Genomic DNA, 23,592 nt, shown 5'->3' with positions numbered 1-23,592 from the left:
CTATCTTCCACTGCTTTCCCAGGACATAGCAGAGAGCTGGATCAGAAGTGGAGCAGCCGGGACTTGAACTGGAGCCCATATGGGATGCCAGCACTGCAGGCAGCAGTTTTACCCATTATACCATAGCACCAGCCCCCAGACATACTTTTAAGAGTCTAATTACATAATAATAATACACAATACAGAGGGTTAGTGATTAAATAAAGTTCACGCCGGCACTGTGGCTCAATGGGCTAATCCTCCACCTTGCGGCGCTGGCACACTGGGTTCTAGTCCCGGTCGGGGCACCGGATTCTGTCCTGGTTGCCCCTCTTCCAGGCCAGCTCTCTGCTATGGCTTGGGAGTGCAGTGGAGGATGGCCCAAGTGGTTGGGCCCTGCACCCCATGGGAGTCCAGGATAAGCACCTGGCTCCTGCCTTCGGATCAGCGTGGTGCGCGGCCTCAGTTCAAATATTGACAGATGTGAACAAGGTGAACCTGTGTCCTATTTTCCTAATTAAACAGATGGTTTCAGAGAAAGAGAAAGGTCTGGCACTGAGGTGCATTGGGTTAAGTTGCTGACTGCAATGCTGGCAATCCCATATGCATACCAGTTTAATTCCCAGCTGCTCCAATCTGTCTGTCTCCCTCTCTCTCTGTCTCTAACTCTGTCTTTGAAGTAAACATTTAAAATAAAATAAAACCATTAAATTAAAATAAAATAAGGGAGCTAGCGTTGTGGTGTAGTGGGATAAGCAACTGCCTGCAATGCCAGCTTCCAAAATAGGCGCCATTCAAGACCAACTGCTCCACTTCTGTTTCAGCTCCCTGTTAATGCGCCTGAGAAAGCAGCAGAAGATGGCCCAAGTGTTTAGGCCTCTGAAGCCATGTAGGAGATCTGGAAGAAGTTCCTGGCTCCTGCCTTCGGCCTGGGCCAGCCTAAGCCATTGTGGTCATTTGGGGGAGTGAAGCAGCAGATGGAAGATCTCTTTCTCTCTCTCTTTCCATGCCTTTCTCTGTAACTCTGCCTTTCAAATAATTAAAACAAAATATTTTTAAAAATTAATTAAAAAATTTAAAATATGACAAAAAAGACCTGCTACCCTTAAAAAATAAATGAATGAATAAAAATGAGTACAAGAGAGTATTGACTTAGCTAATTAAAGCAGTAGCTCCTCAGGGCTGGTGTTGTGGTGCAGTGGGTTAAAGCTGCCCCCTGCTATGCTGGCATCCCACACATGTACTGGTTCAAGTCCCAGCAGCTCCACTTCTGATCCAGCTCCTATTAATGGCCTGGGAAAAGACACAGAAGATGGCCCAAGTTTCTGGCCCCTGGATGAAACTCCTGGCTCCTGGCTGTGGCTTGGATCAGACTAGGCTATTGCGGCCATCTGAAGAGAGAATCACCAAATGGAAGATTGCTCTCTTGAAACTCTTTCAAATAAACAAATAAATAAATCTTTAAAAAATAAAAGATCTAATGATCATCTGCCACCTCTTAAAAAAAAACTGAGTAAGAGAGAATGCTCTGAGTTCGCTAACTGAAGAAGTAGTTTCTCAGGGTTGGTGCAGTAGGTTAAGCTGGTTAAGCTGGGACACTGGCAATCCCATATGAGCACCGGTCGAATCCCAGCTCCTCCAGCTCTGATCCAGCTCCCTGCAAATGGGTCTGGGAAGGTAACAGAAGATGGCCCAAACGTTTGGATGCCTGCCCCATATGTGGGAGATCTAGATGGAGTTAGAGGTCCCAGGCTTCATCCTGGCCCAGACCCAGAGATTGCAGCCATTTGAAGAGTGAGCCAGTGGATGGAAACTTTCTCTGTGTGTGTCCTTTTCCCTAATTCTGCCTTTCAAATGAATAAATAAATGTTAAAAAAAAAAAAAAGTGGTTTATCCAAGCCTTGGCCGTAATTAACTTCCTCATTAAACTGGGCCCCTCCAAAAAAGAAGGAAGAGACAATGAAAACACCTTACACACAAGTTCTGTGAGGATTCACATCACAATCCAAGAAGAGACACTGGATTTCTAAGAAAAGAACCACAGAAGCCTTAGAAAGTCAATGTAACGGTACACTATTGTAAGTCAACGCTTTGGAAGATGCTTATTCACAGAGTTGAGAAGTTTGACTTAAACATCAAACAGATCTAGCAGAGAAGTCCCACAAAAATTATCAGTGGGTCCATTCTGAATGTATTCTGTCAACATAGTGTTTCCAAACCCATTCTCATTTCTTGTTGCTAAACCATATTTTTTCCACTCTGACTGAAACATTTGTGGAAATCTGACACTTCTATATGTCTGGGCTATAGAATCTTATTCAGTAGGTCAAAGATATCTAAGACAAATAAGACATACCTCAAGAATGCTACAACGGAGTAAATGCTATGAAAGAAATAAGGACAGGCCTGCGCCATGGCTCACTTGGCTAATCCTCTGCCTGTGGCGCTGGCACCCCAGGTTCTAGTCCAGGATGGGGCACCGGGTACTAGTCCTGGTTGCTCTTCTTCCAGTCCAGCTCTCTGCTGTGGCCCGGGAGTACAGTGGAGGATGGCCCAAGTACTTCGGTCCCTGCACCCGCATGGGAGACCAGGAGGAAGTACCCGGCTCCTGGCTTCGGGTTGGCACAGTGCTGGCCGTAGTGGCAATTAGGGGAGTGAACCAACGCAAGGAAGACCTTTCTCTCTGTCTCTCTCACTGTCTATAACTCTCTCTCTGTCTCTCTCTGACTGTCTAACTCTGCCTGGCAAAATATAAAAAAATTAATAAGGAAAAAGGACATATGAAATCAAAATGACTGGTGCCAAGAGTCATCTTGAGATCAAGAGAATGAAAAAGGCTTTAAAGCAATGTGAAGACTGACAGAATCAACATGGTAGCCTCGGCCCCTGATTCAGTCTCAAACCCTAAATAAATATGCAGAGAAAAGAATAAAACCATCATAGCTCTAAAAAATAAGAAAGGGAACCATGAGAGGACCTGAGAATGTATAGAATTCCTAGACCATAGGAAAAGGATGGAACTGATTAACAGGAAAACCAAATTATATAAACACTAATCCAAAAAAGAATAGGCAAAGGCTACTGACAGATATGAACAGTTCTCAGTCCAAGGCCTCAAAGACACTCTAAAGAATTAAAAGAAAGGAAACCCTGGGTCAATAGGAGGTAATTACTCTATTATAAAAACAGTACCATTTGTATGTTTCTAAAATTTTTTATACATATTAAGCTTGATAAGCACTGGTTTTTTTAGACACTTGGGTAAACAGTTTAATGCATATATCACAATGCATACTCACAAAATTTACAGTGCTATAACTGGTATATTATACACACAGAATACCCCTTATAACAACAAAACCACAAGGTTGTTACAGACAATCTGTACTGAAGTCATAAGCATTGTTGTAAGACAACTGGGTTAGTCAGATTTTCTTTGTTGCGGGGCTACTGAGACATTGATGATTGGGAAACAAAGTGAATAAGCAAGACCATTGCCCAGAAAGGCCTCCCTTGTCATCAGTCATCAGCAGCAGGTGAAGCCTATCAAAAATCCAAATCCTGGATCCAAACCAGCATTCACCAACAAGAAAAGTACATAAAAAGAAAATATACCTCAATATATGCATCTGAACTATGAACAGACACTTTAAAATAAAAAATTTGGGAAAGCCAATATATCAGAGAGGTGTTGGGGCCGGCATTGTGGAAAAGCATGCTTAAACACCACTTGCAATACCAGCATCGCACATAGGAGTGCCAATTAGAGTTCCAGCTTACTGGTTCTAACATGAAAGGGAAGGCAGAAGACGACGCCTCAAGTATTTGAGACTTTACCACCCGTGGGAGGCCAGCAGGTGTTTCAGGCTCCTGACTTTGGCCTGGTACAGACCTGGCTGTTGCAGCAATTTGGATGATAAAACAGCAGATGGAAGATCTCTGTTTCTCCCTCTCTCTAGCTGCTTTGTGAGTAAATAAGTAGATCTTTTCAAAGAGGCAGGGGTAATATAAATAAATGAAAGCAAAACAGGTAAATAGAAACAGAAGATGACTTTGAAATAAGTATAGTTAATATCATGACAGATTTGAAATTATTTACCATTAATTCAAAAAGAATACCAATAACTCCTAAGAATTTTTTTTTTTAAATTTTAAATTAACTAATTAAAGAGAAAGAAAGGTAAATGGCCACAATGGCCAGGGCTGGGCCAGATTGAAGCCAGGACCCAGAAGATGCTTCTGGGTCTTCAAACTAGGTGCAGGTGCCCAAGTACTTGCACCACCCTCGGCTGTATTCCCAGGTGCATTAGCAAGGAGCTAGATTGGAAGTGGAATAGCTGGGACTTGAATCCTGCCCATATGAGATGACAGTGGTGCAGGAAGCGGCTTTATTGGGTATACCACAGCAATGGCCCTAGCTCTCAGAATGTTTAAATGTTACTGCCAAAAAAAAAAAAAATTTAGATGTGCTGAATACTGTACTGCATACCACTAAAGATCAAATTAGCAATTGAAAGATGGAGCCAAGAGACTGCATTGTATATTGACAAAAAGATAGAACACAAATGCTAAGCAAGTGACAGAAGAGATCCAGATGTTCTATTACATCTCTGAATGGCATTCTTCCAAAGGAATAGAAAAAGTGAAAATAATAGAAATTTTCCAGATCTGAAGGGCAAACAACTAGGATTAACCTCAAAAATCTTTAATTACCCAAGCACATCCTAGACCCATCTTCTTTTTAAATTATTTAAAAAAATTTTTAAAAAGATTTACTTATTTATTGGAAAGGCAGTTACAGAGAGGCAGAGGCAAAGAGAGAGAGAGAGAGAGAGAGAGGTGTCTTCCATCCAATGGTTCACTACCCAAATGGCTGCAATGGCAATAGCAGAAGTGGAGAAGGGGCTGGCGCTGTGGCATAGTGGTTAAAGCCCTGACCTCAAGCGCTGGCATCCCATATGGGTGCCGGTTGTAGTCCCGGCTGCTATTCTTCTGATCCAGCTCTCTGCTGTGGCCTGGGAAAGTAGTAGAAGATGGCCTGAGTCCTTGGGCCCTTGCACCCACGTGGGAGACCTGGAGGAAGGTCCTGGCTCCTGGCTTCGGATAAGCACAACTCCAGCCTTTGCAGCCATCTGGGGGAGTGAACCAGCAGATGGAACATCTCTCTCTCTCTGATTCTCTTTCAAACAAATTTTTTTTTAAGGAGGGGGGCGGAGAAGTGGAGCAGCCAGGACTTGAATGGATGCCCATATGGGATGCCAGCATTTCAGGCAGTGGCTTTACCTGCTACGCTACAGTGCCAGCCCCATAGACCCATCTTAGAACTAAAAATTGAATGAAAATCCTAAAATCTTACAAAGAGAAATATCAGGTTACTATCATAGTTCTAATCTGCATGCAACAGCACATACTGAAAGACAAGGAATTCATGTCTTCAAGCTTCGAGAGGAAAATTAAATTTGGTCTATATCCAGCCTAATTATCACTCAAGAGTTAGGGTAACATAAAGACTTTTTTAAGTCTTTTCTGCTTCATATTCAAGCATCAGAAATGTTCATGAAGAAGTGAAGAGCAGCCAAATGTTAAACATGTAGATAAATCCAATTGAATAACTGTTTATGTAAACAATAATAGTAATGTCTTCTGGATTTTAAGTAGAGAATTTAAATAAATTATATTTGTAGCATACAAGGAAAAAAGTGATAAAGTGAAGTTTAAAATGTCCTACCAATCTTGAATTGTCTTGGAAAAGTAAAAGCACTATTTATTCAATGGTGTTGGGGAAAAAACAGAATAATGAAGAGTAAGGAAACCAAAGACAAGATAGGAAGGAAACAGGGGTCATTAAGTAGAAAATGCACTGAGTATCAACAGAACTAAATCCAAATATATCAATATATTTATGTTAAGTGTAAAGAGCCTAAACCTATATCCTATAGATAATAGTACTTTAAAGTACCAGATTAAAAATATTTTTGGCTTGAGGGCCATGCAGTTTCAGAACATTCAATTCTCTCATTATTGTACAAACAAATGTCATACATAGACAATACATGGGCATGGTTGTGATACAATAAAACTTTATTCACAGCTATGAATAGACACCGTAGATTGCTGAACCCTGCAATAGGCCATGGGCACATATTTGCAATCAGTTAATGTGTAGAATGACTGCATTAGTTTTAAAGGATGATCACTCTAGTGCAAGACAGAATACAAGATAAACTGATAGAAACTGTTAGGAAGACAAGGAAACACCGAGGTGAAGAATGATGAAGAAGTGGCTATTAGGAAGAAGTCAAATGTGAGGGTTTTGTATTCATTACCCTTTGTTGGCAGAGCCTGTGCATCTTCCTCTAAACAGAGCTACCCACTTCAACATCAGCGTGGATGGTCTATCTGCTGTCAGAAACAATGTCCCACACCTGCCTAAAGTCCTAAAACAGGGCAGCAGCATTACCATGTTCCACGTGGCCAAGGAGAGAGCTTGTGGGCAGTAAGATTACAGGACGTTTAAAAGCAAGAGGGCCATTCTTCATGCACTTCAGTGTCTGAAGTGCCAGTGATGCACAGGGAAAGAGATGAGGAGCCAACGTCCGCATGATAGTGAATAAGGGAGATCTGAGAACTCAAGTGGGGCAACCGACAGGACCGTAGCTTTGAATGCTCTAGGACAACATCCAGAGAGGCCAATATAGCATGGCAAGAAAATGCTGGCACAGACGACATGCAATTGTGACCTGAAGATGTCATTCACATTCACATTTTCCCAGTAAGGATGTGGGTGACTGCTCAATGTTGATAGAATTAAACTGATTCCTTCGAAGAGGTTCATTTTAGTGAAGTTCAAGGACTTGCTCACCTCTTTTCTCAACAGTGAAAAAGGGCATTGCCAACTGTCCTCCGCACCCTAAGACATACTCTTTTGTATTGCAGGGATATATAGCACCCAAGGGAAACACTCAGAGGCCTAGGCCCACCCTGAGTTTCAGTTCCTCTGAATGTGCACTCCTAATAAGTTCATAACGATGCTAAAGCTGTTGATCTATGCATCATGCTTTGAGACCCACTAGGTTAGAGAGTGAGAAAGATGCCAGTTATTCTCAGAGACTTCAGTAAAAAGAATTCAAAAGTACAATTTTTTCCCCCACCTATTCTTCAGTGTCAGGGCTTGGAGAATCCTCAGGCGGGTATGATTTATAGAGCACTGTACTTTCCAGGGAGACTGGATTTCCATACTTATTCTAGTGGCATAGGCCATTAAGGCTACTAATGGATTGAGGAAGTAATGAAGTATCTGGCGACGAGGCTTTGTGTATCATTAGGTTTCCTTGAGCATACAGCTTGGCAAAGGGTATCAAGAAATGATGAGCTGTGAAGGAGTTGGAAGTTCAAAGCACTTCCCTTTTTTCTATTAATATGATTTATAATATAATTTTGTTGTTGTTCTGTCCATTTCATAATTTTCTTTCATCAATAGATAGGTGATTCCAAAACAGGCACAAATGCTCATTATTTTGATTACTGTTTCTCTATCCAATAAGTAAGCTAATGATAATATAATACATACATTAGCTAATTCCTTTTTCCTTTTGCTCTCCAAAGATACCTTTTCCAAGTCCTACAGAGCAATGTAACATTCCCAATTGAAACAGGGAATTATGTGGAGCTGAAAGAAATCACCACAGTGATAGGCAAATCAAGATTGAGGCTGAACTTTCATTTCCCTCAAAGTCCTTAAAAATAAGTTTGATAGAATAATTCTTTCTGTTTAGACCCTACCTGTAAGATGTATGTTCTCCACATCAGTGGTCGTTAAGCCAGTCACTCATGTGCAATGCATACTTGCCAGCACTGGGAACACTGATATCACGAAATTTCAGTTACACAGTAATTGTAGAGGAAACATGTCGGAACTAAGCCAGAACGACAAGCAGAATTTAACAGATACCTTAAGCATAGTTCAGAGAGAAGAGGCAGGAGTGGGCTAATATTAGGAAAAATCAGATTACTCAGAGAGCTAAGAAGCAGCTAGAGAGGGGAACAATGAAAAAACAAAGTCCCCAGTGGATGGAAACTGCAAGGTTTAGGTGCTTCTTTGACAGGTGGCAATTAATACACAGTCTCACCCCACGCAGAATTGCTGAAGGATGTTAGCACAACCACCATGAAAGGATATGGGAGGGACCAGTACCCTGGTGTAGTAGGTTAATCCTCCGTATGTGGAGCCAGCATCCCATATGGCCGCTGGTTCTAGTCCCGGCTGCTCCTCTTCTGATTTAGCTCTCAGCTAGAAGAAGGCCCAAGTACTTGGGACCCAGCCACAACATGGGAGACCCGGAAGAAGCTTCTGGCTCCTGGCGTTGGATCGACCCAGCTCCAGCCACTGCGGCCATTTGGGGAGTGAATCAGTGGATGGAAGACCTTTCTCCCTGTCTCTCCCTATCTCTGTCTGAACTCTACCTCTCAAGTAAATAAATAAAATCTTAAAAAAAAAAAGTATATGGGAAACAATACTGTATGCTTGTGTGACAGCTCAGAACATACTTAAGTTCTGTGGCTTTCCCTGCAAAAGTTATTCCTCCACTTCAAGTTCAGAACATTAAAATGAATGTTTCATGATACCAAGCATGTTGAATTAAATCCTTATTTATGATAGGTATCAGAAGCTATTTATCTCATCTTTCTCTGTCTGGTGAGAGTCACCCCGCGATAGGTGAGAAAGCTAAGAAAAAGTCAAGTAGCAGGCGAAGAGGGAAAGGGCAGAGAGATGAGCTCAGCCAGGCCAAGAGACAGGGCTAGAAAAATGGACAGAGGTTCCAGGGCATCAGATATAAGGCTACATTTATTCAAAACAAGGCTAACGAAGTCATTGCTGGCACTGAGGAAATGTTAAATAGGAATTACAAATGAATTCCAGAACTGGAAAGGCCATAGCAGTTCAGACAGAAACTGACAAATTAACAAATGACTTTAGAAATGTACTGTTGTCAACACCATAGTCATACTTTCTATAAAGTATACAGATAAGTACGAGGAAGATCACCAAATATAAGTCCTTTCAGGAGCATCTTTTAATTCAAGCACCAGAGCAGTGATGGTATTCAGTAGGGGCTCAGTAACTACTGACTGACTAAATGAGCGATTGCTTCCATGTTTATATATATATAATATATATATTTATATAATATATAAAATGTAAAGGGAGATAAAAAGTGACAAGCATATAGTTTTTGTATATAAGGAGCTTAACTATGACAAAAGCTTCAGAGATAATCACATCCACAAAGACAAAGCCCTGCAGGATTGGAAAGGAGAGAAAAAGTGAAGGCAGCAAGTAAGAAACCTATGGTTCCCTACCTCCTCCTAGCACTTGCATGATTCTCCTACTAAGCATATCTATAATAGCAGCAACAGCGGGCAAACTTCGTGACAGCCACTGGGAGGAAACCAAATACAGGACAAGCAAGCTGGCATGAAGTCCACATTTGGGGCAGGAGAGCCCAGGCTGGTCACCTAGGTGTGCCCCATTCTGAAATGAGGGCCAGGAGTCACTGAGTTCAGACAACCTGAAGAGTTTCATAATACTGGCTCCTGAGAACTCATTAAAAAGCAAAAATAGGGCTTTTCCACAAAGTTTCCTATAATTAATTTTTTTTGACAGGCAGAGTTAGACAGTGAGAGAGAGAGAGAGAGAGAGAAAGGTCTTCCTTCCGTTGGTTCACCCCCCAAATGGCTACTATGGCCAGCGCGCTATGCCAATCCGAAGCCAGGAGCCAGGTGCTTCCTCCTGGTCTCCCAGGCGGGTGCAGGGCCCAAGCACTTGGGCCATCCTCCATTGCCCTCCCGGGCCACAGCAGAGAGCTGGACTGGAAGAGGGGCAACCAGGACAGAATTCGGCGCCCCAACCGGGACTAGAACCCTGGGGCGCTGGCGTTGCAGGTGGAAGATTAGCCAAGTGAGCCGCTGCACAGCCTGTAATTAATTTCTTGAATTTCAAACTCCTCATGTAATACTTCTGTATCAGGTCAGATACTGCCCTAGAGAGTTACTGGGGGACATGATACACACTGGCTGAGACTGCAGCAGCAGGGATCCTGGGCCAATCACACAGCAGTTTACTTGGAACAGCCGTCCAGCAGGGTGTTAAGACAGCTAGGGAAACCAGCAAGAGCATGTGGACTCTCAGCTTATCCTGAGGAGCTAGGAGGCTGTAAACAGTGCACGGACAGTGGGATGGGAAAGAAGGATATTCATGAATCTAACAAAGCTGAGAGGTAGACAAACACAATGTGAAACCGAGTTAAGAAGTGTCAACACAGTCAAAGGATGACAAGCCTGGACTACATGTACTTCACCTGTCAAGGTGAAAGGGTGGTGATGGCTTAGAAGTATCTAATTCAGGTAGTAATTAGGACTACTATGTTATGACAACTTTCTTCGTTTTTCTAGGTTAAGCCTCAGCACCCAATTCATCCAGAAAAAGAGCACATTTACCCAGGAACAACTGTTGACTCTGCTTGTCCGTCTTTTGCTTCTTTGAAGATGGGCAAATTCTGCTTATCTTTAGCTCAAAACTGCCTGGCACAGGATACAGCATTAAGCATCTGGGGAGAACGCTGACCAAAGCATCACACTCCCCCAACCTTCCCTATGTGGGGAGTATTCCTTAATAGTTAGCTGCATTAACTGGAAAAAAAAATCACACAAACCTTAACTTTGATTCCTTGCTCAACACGGTCCCAAAGGTAAGTCATGGGAACTGCAAAACTAGCAAGGCCTGAACAAATAGAATGAAAGCAGAGAGAGGCTGCGGGTCAAACAGTCTAGCCTCTGAACACCTCCTGATATAGAAGACCCTCCTAGCAGAAACTAGAGCTTCCCATCTCCACTTACTACCTGGGATGTGCAGCAAATCCAGATATAAAAGCAGCATTTGCAAATAAATTAAATATTAAAGGCAACATCACAATCTCGTGTTGAAAGAAGCACTTCACTAAGAGTATATAGCAGCAGTGGTTGAATCATAAAATAGGCAATGTTGTCTATGTGGGGGAAAAGTACTCACTTATATTTTTACTTTTCTCAGCCTACTAGGGGGGTTCCATCCTTCATTTCAAGTTTATTTTAAATTTAAAGGGCAAAGAGGGGCATACTATAACAGCATATGCAGAGCTTTAGAACAACTCTCATGAGTGTTCTGAGTACTTATTAACTGTCACTAAACATCATTCAGCTGATGCTTCAGGAAAGAAAACCTTCTAAGACACAAAATGCATGTTCTCTAAATACTTCTGTATTTGCATTTTTATTTCTTTTTATGATAATGTCAAAAATCACCCGTTTCCTGGAGGAAATTTCATTACTGGAAATGATTGTTTACCAGAGATCAAACAGAAATTCTTACTCTCATTAAATAAAGCATTTATTAGTTGAACTCTGAATTATTAAAGAAAGAAAAGTCACACTGTCCCTTTTTGGTACAACTGCTACATACAGTTATGTATGTGTTCAAAAACCTATATAAATCTACACAGATTTATAACTATTTTTTATAATTCAGGATGATTTCATAACTTTCTTCAAGTTAAATAATTTTAGATCTCTCTGAATGAATGTTAGAAGCCATAACATTTTAATCATTTAATTCACACTACTTAAATATAGAACAGTTTTCCTATTTGGCACAATTTTAGGAGGCTGCCTTATAAGCTCTCTACCTCACCAAGGACAACCAAAAAAAAAAAAAAAAAAAACCTCCTTATTTATTATGAGTATCAGATGTGATTTCCTATATGGTATTATTGAAACAAGAACTAGGACACATTTTCTATTTATTTCTGGCCTCAAGCCTGAAGGCCTAAAAGATACCTGAGAAAATCAGAATAAATCAAAGATAAGAACTAATTATCCTTAGCAATATTTGTTCTCAGTGCAAATATCTAACAGTATGAAAGACTGCAGGGTTGCTTTGCTGGTTGTTTTTGTTTTTAAGAGAGAGGTGTGTGTGGTAACTCAAATCCATTTTCTGCACGCATGTTTACTGAGATTGCATTCAATTGTGAGATCTGGGCTAGAACAGAAAAGGCATCAAGACTTCTCCAATTTGTGAAAGAAGTGTGTTGTGAATTAATTTCAAGCCCTTCTCTCTTATCCAACCTTCCCCTTTAAATGAACCTTTATAGACACTTCTGCGCAAAGGTACTTGAAAAAGTTCGTGGAAAATATAATTAAAAGTTCAGGTGCAGGCATTTAGCCTAGTGTTTGAGATAGCCACATTCCATATCACACTACCTGAATTTGATACCCAGCTCCTTCTCATGAATCCAGCTTCCTGCCATTGTATACACTAGGAAACAGCAGTGATCGCTTATATAGATGGGTTCCTGCTTAACCACATGAGAGACATCAGTTGAATTTCTGGTCCCTGAATGCAGGAACCTGGCCCAAGCTGGCACTGCCCATTGCAGGCATTTGGTAGTAATCCAGTGGATGGGAAGTATTTGTCTATCTTGCTCTGTCACTCTGTCTCTCTGCCCCTCAAATGAATAAAAACTTTTTTTTAAAGATAAGTATATTTTTGTGCAGGAAAACTGATGTTTATGCATATAATGGATCTCTAAAAATTTCACAAAAATGTACATTATGAAAAACTGCATGGAAATTCAAAAATTTTTGCACCAAAAATCTAATCTTCTAATAACATTTTTCCAAGAACATTATGAAATGTCCTCATACCTGTCTTGGTGAATGACACTTTACTGGTTGGGAAAAGGATATTAGAGGGGGCCGGTGCTGTGGTGTAGCAGGTTAAGTTGCTGCCTGCAGTGTTGGCATCCCATATGGGCACCAGTTCAAGACCCAGCTACTCTACTTCCAATCCAGCCCTTTGCAGTAGAAGATGACCCGAATCCTTGGGCCCCTGCACCCGTGTGGGAAACCCAAAAGAAGCTATTGGCTTCAGATCAGCCCAGCTCCAGCCGTTGTGACCAACTGGGGAGTGAATCAGTGGATGGAAGACTTCTCTCTTTCTGTCTCTCCTTCTCTCTGTGTGTAACTCTGACTTTCAAATAAATAAATAAATCCTTTTTTAAAAAAGAAAAGGATACTAAAAAGAACTCACAATTCTCCTCTGCTAACTGCACAAGCTGTTATGTTGAAGTATTCTTCCTGCTCTGAACACTAGAAGCTGTCCCAAGGCCCCTGAGTGCATTTGACCCTTATTAGAAACTGCCACCCATGAATTGTTCTGTCTGTAACCTGCCCCAACCTCTTGGCTCTTGTCTTTCACTTCTGCTAGCAAAAACCATGTCGAGGAAATTTATGCTTAAACTGATATATCCCAGCAGCATTTCTCCAAAAACTATTCAAGAAGCAGTGATGAAAAGCTATTAATCCAACACAGTCCAGACATGCCCCTGGTGACCATGCAAGGGAAGAACCTCTCCAGGGGAGCCAACTGTAGCCCAGAGAAGAGCTGGTTCTGGATACGGTCCCTGTGTGAACACAGGCTGTCCAAGGCCAGGGCCCATCATTCCCCTGCAGCCCCAAACCACAATTTCCTCAGGAGAAGTTAGGATAGATGCTACTGGAGGGAAAAAAAATCACTTAACAGGGAAATTGGTGGAGGGGGTTGTCTTCTAGGTGAGGAAGTTTATGGCTTCCACCCCAAATAACCTTTAGGGTTGCCTAGAAATTCCTTTTATCTTTCCCAAATTATGGAATGGACCAAAGTGAACAGAACAAGCTCTGGTCAGGTGTTTGGGGCTGAATCATAACTTTACCACTATGTGGGGTTACACTGCATAACCAATCAGGATATTGCTTCTAGACTATTTAAATGGACTTCCTTTGGAAGGTTCATTAAAAAACAAACAAAACACAAAAAACTCACTATTTTCTCAATGATCAATTTGTGACTGGAATAATGGGTAACTGCTTTAATTTTAGCTGTTTCACTGCTCAAGTGAACAGAGTAACAGCAATACACATGATGCTATTCTCATGCTTAAAACAGATAACATGGGGCCAGCACTGCTGCTTAGCAGGTAAAGCTGCCACCTGCAGTGCCGGCAGCCCATGTGAGTACCGGCTGCTCCACTTCCGATCCACCTCTCTGCTGTGGCCTGGAAAAGCAGTGGCGGTTGGCCCAAGTCCTTGGGCCCCTGCACCCATGTGGGAGACCTGGAAGAAGCTCCTGGCTCCTGGCTTCTGGCCAGGATTTTCACAAATTTCTTGAAGTATCCTCTTATTTACGAGGTGTAGTAGAATACCAGAGACAATGAAAGATTAGTAAAACTGCCCTAATCCCTCAGTAACATGTTCCAAAATTTTACCATTCTTCAACCACAGTCCAATTTCCCATGTTCTGAAGACATCTGAGCCTGTTCCTTCACCCAGATAGTAGAAACCATCAGGCAAAAATTGCATGAATTCCCTTCCTGCCACATATATCTTCAGATCACAGTTTCAATATACTCTCATAATTATATAGAAATGATATAACTATAGATCTATCACATCATCTTACTTCAAGCAGTGATACAAAAGCACATAACTATATTATAAACTATTTTTAAAATATTTTAATAAGTATCCTCCAATACCATTGCTTCCTCTTTAATTGCATATATTTTAATTATGTAAAAAATCCATAGGGTTTATCCTGCCAAAGACAGTCCATGGCACAAAAAACGTTGTGAACTCCTGATGCAGAACAATTAAAACAATACACAATCTCTGGCAAAGCGAGACGTTTGGGATATACATTATATGAATATAGTGACCAAAACAACCATGCATGCATCTCAACAAAGATTTACATGAGGAAGAAAAAACAAATAACAATGTATTTAGCTTAATTCAATCCTGAGATTTTTCTTTTTTTCCTTTTATTGTTTTGACAATAATAATTTAAACGATAAGGCATAAACCATTCTATCTTTAGAGCTATTTTTCCATTATTTCATTTCAGAATCAGAACTGACAGCTTTGCTCTGACAATGAAGCAAGGGCACAGTCTTTTATCCCCCATTTTGATCTTTCCAGCTATCTATGAATAGATCCTAAAAAGAACATGGGCTACAGCAGACTAAATCTTTGCAAAAACATGAATTTTTTTTTCATAGAAATGACACCACCTACATTATCTACAGTATTTTTTCTGTCTTGAGAAATTGTCTGACCAAAGTCAAAAAGATGTTGAACTAGTAAGGCACTAACCATTCCGACTAAGAAAACACCAATTTCCATTAAAAGTTCATTTCGATTAAAAGTAAATATTTTTTAATGTTGACCACCTCTTATATATTCTTGATATGGCTCTTATAAAGAACTTTTCCTTCTCCATCTAATTCTTTTAAATGTTTATTTTATTTTATTTTATTTTATTTTATTTTATTTTATTTGAAAGACAGTGTGAAAGAGACAGGGAATCAGAAAAAATCTTCCATCTGCTAGTTCACTCTCTAAATATACGCAACAGCCAGGACCGGGCCAGGCAGAGCCAGGAATCAGGAACTCTGTTCCCATGTGGGTGGTAGGAACCCAAGTATTTGAGCTAAGATCTGCTGTCTTGCACTGTGCACATCAGCATGTAGCAGGAAGCTGGATGGGAAGCAGAATTAGGACTTAGTTCTAGGCACTCCGATACAGCATGTGGGGAGCCCGGGGGGCAGCTGAACTCACTGTGCTACAATACCTGCTCCTCTCGCTCTATTTCTTAATGGAGTATTCTCAGTATTTAACAATTCCATTTCTGTGGGACCTTTTCAAACAGAATGGGGAATTACCTCAGTAGATGTGTGAAAGGATCTGTTTATCTCTAGGAGATGTTTACTGCTTGTATTATGGCTCATCGACAACTACGAAATTACACACTGAAATTCACACACCTCTATTTCTGTGTGTGCTCACTTATAAACAAGCCAATTGAAGAGGGGCCCATCAATACTCTTACAATATGAGTAAAATAAATCCTTAAGAAGTTCTATCTATTTTTTTTTCAAAGATTTATTTTATTTATTTGAAAGACAGAGTTACAAAGAGAGGTAGAGACAGAGAGAGAGGTTTTCCATCCACTGGTTCACTCCCCAGATGGCCGCAGCGGCTGGAGCTGCGTCAGTCCGAAGCCAGGAGCCAGGAGCTTCTTCCAGGTCTCCCACATGGTTGCAGGGACCCAAGAACTTGGGCCATCCTCCACTGCTTTCCCAGGCCACAGCAGAGAGCTGGACTGGAAGAGGAGCAGCCGGGACTAGAACCGGCGCCCATATGGGATGCCAGCGCTTCAGGCCAGGGTGTTAACCCATTGTGCCACAGTGCTGGCCCCAAGAAGTTCTATCTATTGGAGGAAGGAGAAAATACCACACGTCTAACAGTCATGTAGAAATAGTGATATTGTTCTGAGGGTTTCAATATTTTGAACCTTTTATGAGAAGGTATGTCCTTAAAAAATCTAGCACATCCCAAAGCCATTCCTTCATCTAACCACACCAGGTACAAACGCAAAAGAAGCTTAACTCTTCTAAAAACATTTTAAACCTGACCAAACTAAAAGCTGCACCACAGGGATTATTTTTCTTAAAAAGAACCCACAAGCAATTTACTTGACAAGAGGAAAAAAATGCAAAGAAATTCTTTATCATAAAATAGCTTCTTGAATCTTTTCACCAATAACCATCCATCCATCCAAGAATGCCTTTCCTCTATGCTGATAACAAGTTGTAGAGATAAATATTTTATTTTTTTTCTATAAAACCCAAAATGACATTTTCAAATAAAATAAAACTACTACATGCCACTGTCAAAAATAGTCCTAGAAGAGGTAAATGTCATTTTAAAGGCTGTGTGTTAAAATATTTAGTAGAAGGACTCCACTTGTCAGGTTCTGACAGAAAGCTCTGAAAAGGTTAGAAGTGCATCCATCAAATTTTCATCTACCTTGGGGCTGACTTACTGGGGAAACCACAGAAAGCCTGGCCCTCTGTTATGAAGGAGCTGGAAGGGCTGGGAGTTTAAAGCTCCTGAAAGCAGCAGGGTCACAATCAAGTACAGAGATGGGGCTGCAGAGGTTGTGCAGGGATTCCCCAGTGAAGGCCTGCTGGCATGGGGGGCAGGCAGCTGCACTCTGCTTGCAGCTGCAGTTCCAGGCAGACACTGAGCCCATCTCAAAGGCCATCAAACTCCCTCAAGAGAACCTGGACCTCTCACGCCTAACCCAGCAAAGAGGTAATCATACATCTTAGCCAAAAGAGGCCAAGTCGGCAAAACATGGGGGAAAAATTTCTTTACATCTAATTTAAAGAGCTTTTATAACCCCACCCTTTGGGAATTATATTCAGTAACTTTTTTAACAAGGAAAATTTGGTTTTAAGGAGCTTCTGGGAACATTTAACTTGGACTGAAAGGTTATTTGCTCAGGGTTAGGCTAAAAGCCAAAATCCACTTTTAGCCAGAGATGATTTTAATATTATACCTCACAAGAGTATTATGTCATGTGAGCAGGCAGCTGTGATAAGCAGTGTAGTAAAGTTATGACTTCCCCCAAAGACCCATTAAAATGCATTATTAAGTAAAAAAATTTTCAGAAAATCCAAAAGGAACCTGTCTGTACTATCTCAGAAACAGTAAAAATGCTTTCCAACTTATCACTTCTTTTGCTCTGCCGCCTCTAAAATACCACAAAGTAAATAGTTTGACAGACGAGATTCTGCTGCAAAAGAGGTTGAAAATACTTAGAGTTGTGTGCCACTGTGATGCTGTGTGTAATGTCTCCCTTAAATGCGCTATGAAGGAACTTATGGCGACTTTAAGTGACTATAAGAGTAATACAAGTAAACCTGTAAAGATTCTGTGATTTTATTTTTTAAAGCTATTCAACCCACAACAGAGATAAATTAGAAGCATTATTTATCTAGAATAGAAATGATAATGTTTGTGATTCAAATATTTATAATTCTAAATTTAACAGTTCTATTTTTCTTCTTCCTGTTTTGAATTTTAACACATGTCAAAAATTCCACCTCCCCACACTTCCCACCAATTCTTGAAAATTTACCTCCTCACCTTTTCAATTAAAAAAAAAAAAGTAATGACTTAATTTCAGTCAAGCAATGTGCTGTAGAAAGCTGGACCAAATATCGACAAATATCGACTTTCTTACCCAATCTTGCAAGGATGTGAAAGCACACTTGCAAAGGATTTCCAAGCTGCTATGGAAACGACATTTTTTTTTTTTTTTTAAATAGCAGTACTCCCAGCTGAGGACTGCTGGCATGCGAGCTCCTGATCCAAGCCCACTGACAGCTTGCGGAGTGGACAGATGAGGCATGGAAAATATTTTAAATTAGTTCATTTATCTTGTTGAGACACAGGAAATGCTAAAAAATTTCTCACACAAAAGAAGCAATTGAGAAAGACAAGCACCCCAGTAAAATGATGCAAATTTAGTCCACTAAGTCAAATCTTTTTTTTTTTTTTTTTTTTTTGACAGGCAGAGTGGACAGTGAGAGAGAGAGACAGAGAGAAAGGTCTTCCTTTGCCGTTGGTTCACCCTCCAATGGCCGCCGCTGCAGCCGGTGCACCGCGCTGATCCGATGGCAGGAGCCAGGGTCCAGGTGCTTTTTTCCTGGTCTCCCATGGGGTGCAGGGCCCAAGCACCTGGGCCATCCTCCACTGCACTCCCAGGCCATAGCAGAGAGCTGGCCTGGAAGAGGGGCAACCGGGACAGAATCCGGCGCCCCAACCGGGACTAGAACCCGGTGTGCCGGCGCCGCAAGGTGGAGGATTAGCCTATTGAGCCACGGCGCCGGCCACTAAGTCAAATCTTTCAGATTATTTCATACTAATAACTGCCACCTTTCATTCCCTGAGGGAAAGCAAGATCAACAAAGACCAAGAAAGATTGCTTGAAGTCACTGGCTACTTCTGAATTTTATGGTGGACTCAAATTCTTGAAGTCCAATACTTTCGAAATCAGTGTGTTTGGACTAATCCTAAACTGATCTTTGGCCAATTCTAGACTAAAATTGTAGAACTGAAAGGTCTTATAAGAGAGCTCAAAATGCTACATTTTAGGACAGTAGTCAGAAAGGGCCAAAAGAGAATAGAAACCTCCTCAAAGTATGAGTCACAAAATGGTCTATCTCCTAGCTCCCATTCCATGAGCACACCAACAAACAGGTGCTCTAGGCTTCACGACTCCTGCCCACTGATGATGGTTTTGCATCTCTCATTCCACAGCTCCTTCCCAGAAGGATAAATAGGGTGTTCAGGCCAGGAAGCAGAAGCCAGGATACATAGGAAACCAGTACAGGTAATAGCTTTGGCTGTACTGTGTTACAAACACTGTGCCCTCCTTGAACCCAAATATAAATTCTGATTTGTAGGTCAGAATGAGAACTCAGAAATCTCTATTTTTTTAGAAATATCCAAAAGCAAGTATAGTGTAAAACTAGATTTGGCCATCACTGTAACACTCCAAATCAGCTTCCTTCATTAACTAGAAGCAGACAGAAGTGCAAAAAACTATGAACCCCTTTGCATAATTTTAATTTATCCCCTAAACATTATCATAACAAAGTTAAATAACAGAATATATATTTTATTAAATATTAACATTTAGAAATAAAGCACTTCTCTAAATATGGTGATTTGATACCTCTATTATCATTAAAAAAAGCCCTTTAACAGATTTTATAACATTCCTTATTATCTTTAAATTTATTTCACCTAAACTTCACTTTCAAAAAGAATTTTATCTCAGTATAAGATGCTTTTATGTTTGAAACTCTTTCACTGACTACTCTACCATAATTTTCTGTAACAAAACTGCAAATTAAAGTTTAATTATTTTGGGGCCGGCACTGTGGCGCAGCAGGTTAACACCCTGGCCAGAAGCACCGGCATCCCAGAAGTTCGAGAATCGGCTAATTCACTTCCAATCCAGCTCTCTGCTATAGCCTGAGAAAGCAGTAGAAGATGACCCAAGTCCTTGGGTCCCTGCATCCACGTGGGAGACCTGGAAGAAGTTCCTGGCTCCTGGTTTCGGATTGGTGCAACTCTGGCCATTGTGGCCAACTGGGGAGTGAACCATCAGATGGAAGACCTCTCTCTCTCTCTCTCTCTCTCTCTCTGCTTCTCCTCTCTGACTTTAAAATAAATCAATAAATCTTTTTTTAAAAGTTTAATTATTTTAAATTTCCTCTGATTAGATTCTAAGACAGCTAAAAAAAAAATCCTTCTGCCTTAAATAATTACAACACATATTTTTTTCAGTTTAAAATCTACCAAAGCTAGGCCAGCGCTGCGGCTCACTTGGCTAATCCTCCGCCTGCGGCACCGGCACCCCGGGGTTCTAGTCCCGGTTGGGGCGCCGGATCCTGTCCTGGTTGTTCCTCTTCCAGGCCAGCTCTCTGCTGTGGCCCAAGAGTGCAGTGGAGGATGGCCCAAGTGCTTGGGCCCTGCACCACATGGGAGACCAGGAGGAAGAGCCTGGCTCCTAGCTTCTGATCAGCGCAGCGCACTGGCAGCAACGCACCGGCCGTATTGGCCATTTGGGGGGTGAACCAACGGAAGGAAGACCTTTCTCTCTCTCTCTCTCTCTCTCTAACTTTGCCTGTCAAAAAAAAAATCTACCAAAACTAGACACATATTACAATACTGGTAATTATTAAAGAAAAATGTACATTTTACTGTTAACATATCTCTTAATCAGATAGGTGGGTCTTATAAAGATTATTTTATGACTAAGCATAATACACTGTTATTGTAAGAGGTGTTTATGTCACTGTAATTACATTTTTCTTTTTTCAAAAAACGGAAAACATTAACATAAAAAATGGATGGAATTGGAGAAGTTCTGGTGAACTGTTTCCAAGTCATATGCCAGCCCCTGGCTATCATTATCAGTTTATTTTCCCCATATGTGACAATGGCAGGGTTCACATAGGAGCTACACCCTCAGCTACTCCAAAAGCTTCAGCATAAGTCACCATCCTTTGGTATTCCTTTAATTTTGATAAAAGGAGCCTTTTGAGTTGCAAAAAACAGTCTTGTTGCTCAGCCATTTTGCATCCTTCCTCTGTTAGGCCTGCCAGAGCTCTTCTATCAAACAGCAGCATCTGTAATTTAGGTTTTCGCTATTACAATAAAGTACCAGGGCAAGCTACCTATGAAAGAAGGGGAAGCTTATTTAGTTCACAATTTTGGAGGTTCAAAGGTCAAATGGGATGGCACAAGTTTTGGCTCAGGCAAGGGCCCAAGGCAGATGACAGAATTCATGCAGAATGGTGAACGAGGAATGAGAGTAGGTGAGCCCAAAATGCAGGCTTAACTCTATCATGAAGAGTCTTCTGCAGTACATCCCAGTGACCTAAGGACCACAATAGGAGGTGCCCCCACATACAACAGAGCCATCCTAGAAACCAGGTCTTTCACACACGGGTCTTTTGGGACAACCAAAGTTATAATCCAACCATAGCAAAGACAACAGTAAGATCAGTGATAAATAAGAGTAACATGGCACACTGGGCTAACTGATGAGGGTAGGGGACAGAAGGCCTTATAGACTCTGGACCTGCAGATCCAAGTTAGGAAAATAAACATGCGAAAGTTGAAGGTCGAGAATGACGTGACCTTATGACTATCCTTACAAAGAGTCCACACACGTGCACGTCAGCTAGAAGACCCCAGTCAGATGATCCTACAAGCTCCATGCTCCCAGGGATCTTCTGGTGACTACTATAGCACTTGCGAGAAGAGAAAAATCAAAGGCCAGGGAGCATGCTCTTAGCAGCCCACAAAGGACAAAAGGCTGACCTCCCAAAGGTGAGGAAGGTGGGACTAAAACAGAGAATGAAGGTGGCAACACTCTTAGAGCAAACATACTCCATTTTGGATGCTCCTGCTTTTCCCAAGCCTGACTTTTCTATAAGGATTCCACTGAGAAACACAGCACAAAAAGTAGGTAATTGTTTCCCTCTGTGACATATGGCATATTTCCTCAACAGAGTAATAACTATACTAACATTAGTGTTGCACCAATCAACGTATATACAAGGACACACAACCAAAATCCTGCATGGTGTAACTGAACACACACATACACACACACACACACACACACACAACTCAGGTCAGTGGAGTTTAAAATACAGAAGTATTTAACAATTTTAGATAATTCAAAAAAACTTTCCTGCTTACTCCAAATATACTGAGAAAAGTAACTTTTTTAAACACCAAAATAAATAAATAAATAAATGAATAAATAAATAAAAGAAATAAAATGGGAAAAAACAAAGTTCCTCCACTGCATGCTCCATTCACTTCAGGAGCGTTAACGTATAAGCCCAGCAGGCAACACCGTTTTCTATAAATGCTAAAATTATCCCACTAGGCAGTCTGAGAAGAAAAGCACAACCACCGAAAAAAAGGAAAATGAAAAAAATCGCACATTCCTCTGAGCAGAGAAAGGATGGCAGGGACCATAAACCTAAATACCAGCCTTTCCCCAGCAGGAGTTTCAATATGATGGCATCTTCAAGCAAAATTAAATGTCATTCTGAAGACCCAGAGCTGCTCCAGGGTCAACCATTATGACCCCCTTTTACAGTGTAAAAAAGTCAGGTTAACCCACAGTCCAGAAAGAGCCCATTTTCTTCCTCCTCTTCATTGCTTCGTTTAGTGTTCTCTAAACAATTCAACTTTATTAGAAACAACTTTGACTACAGCCTCACCGGGTCTTTGAAAATTCCTAGGATGAGAATCTTGGAGCTGATAGGGTTCTTCGTATCAGAGAGATGAGAAAACTGAGGCCTGAGAAGTGTTTCCTCAATGGAGCTCATCACTGCTCAGTGGCCAAGGATGCCTCCTGGCAGGCCAGTGCTGTCTCTCCTCTGCCACACTTCTCCTAGGACACCATCTTCTCCTCTGTCCCTGCTCTTGCCCCACTGACTTTTCTTTCAGTTCTCTGATATGCTTATTAGCTCCTTCCTGCCTCATGGTTCCTGAATAGTCTCCTCCTTTTACGTAGATAACTACCTACACTTGACCCCACCTAGGTTGCACATAAGCTTCACTGAGTTCTTAAATGCATTCCTTCAAGCTCACCCATTCTTTTACAAGACTGATTGACTGACTGATTGGAAAGCAGAGAGATTGTCCATCTGCTGGTCCATCTGCCCCAAAAGGCAGTAACAGCCAAGTGTGGGCCAGGCCAAAGCCAGGAACCAGGAACTCCATCCTGATCTTCGATATGGCTGGCAGATACTCAAGTACTTGAGCCATCACCTGCTGCTTCACAGGAGCCATCAGTAGGGAGCTGCATGTGAAGAACAGCCAGGACTCAAACCAAAACTCCTATATGGGATGCTAGTGTTGCAAGCTGTGCTTAACCTGCTAAGCCACAATGGTGGCCCTGGGACATCAATCTTCATCATCCAGATTCAGTAAGGATCCCTGATGGACATTCTCCTGGCACTACACTTCCCAACAAAAAAATTTTAAACACATCCCTCTTCCTATATTTATGAGATCTAAGAACAATGACACTCCCATGTTCTTGTTCACATTTATAAGCCTGCACAGGACCTGGAACATGGTGTTCATTAATATTTA

At 41.3% G+C, this 23,592-nt stretch overlaps 1 protein-coding gene across 5 annotated transcripts in view; it reads right to left on the bottom strand.

Moving 5' to 3' along the window:
- KDM4C (lysine demethylase 4C) overlaps positions 1-23,592 on the bottom strand; it is a 350,839-nt gene that overhangs the window by 76,783 nt on the left and 250,464 nt on the right. The window contains exon 18 of one of the 5 annotated variants that reach the window (XM_051858187.2): positions 1,149-1,272. The exons of the other annotated variants lie outside the window; for them this stretch is intronic. Coding sequence (XP_051714147.1) covers positions 1,228-1,272 — 45 coding nt within the window. The 3' untranslated portion in view covers positions 1,149-1,227. Of the gene's footprint in view, positions 1-1,148; positions 1,273-23,592 lie in introns of those variants that run through there. 5 annotated transcript variants of the gene reach the window in all.

The sequence above is a fragment of the Oryctolagus cuniculus genome, chromosome 1 (assembly GCF_964237555.1).
Source record: "Oryctolagus cuniculus chromosome 1, mOryCun1.1, whole genome shotgun sequence".
NCBI classification, from domain to species: Eukaryota; Metazoa; Chordata; class Mammalia; order Lagomorpha; family Leporidae; genus Oryctolagus; species Oryctolagus cuniculus.
The sequence above is the reverse complement of the archived record's forward strand: the minus strand, read 5'-3'. Positions and strand labels throughout refer to the sequence as shown.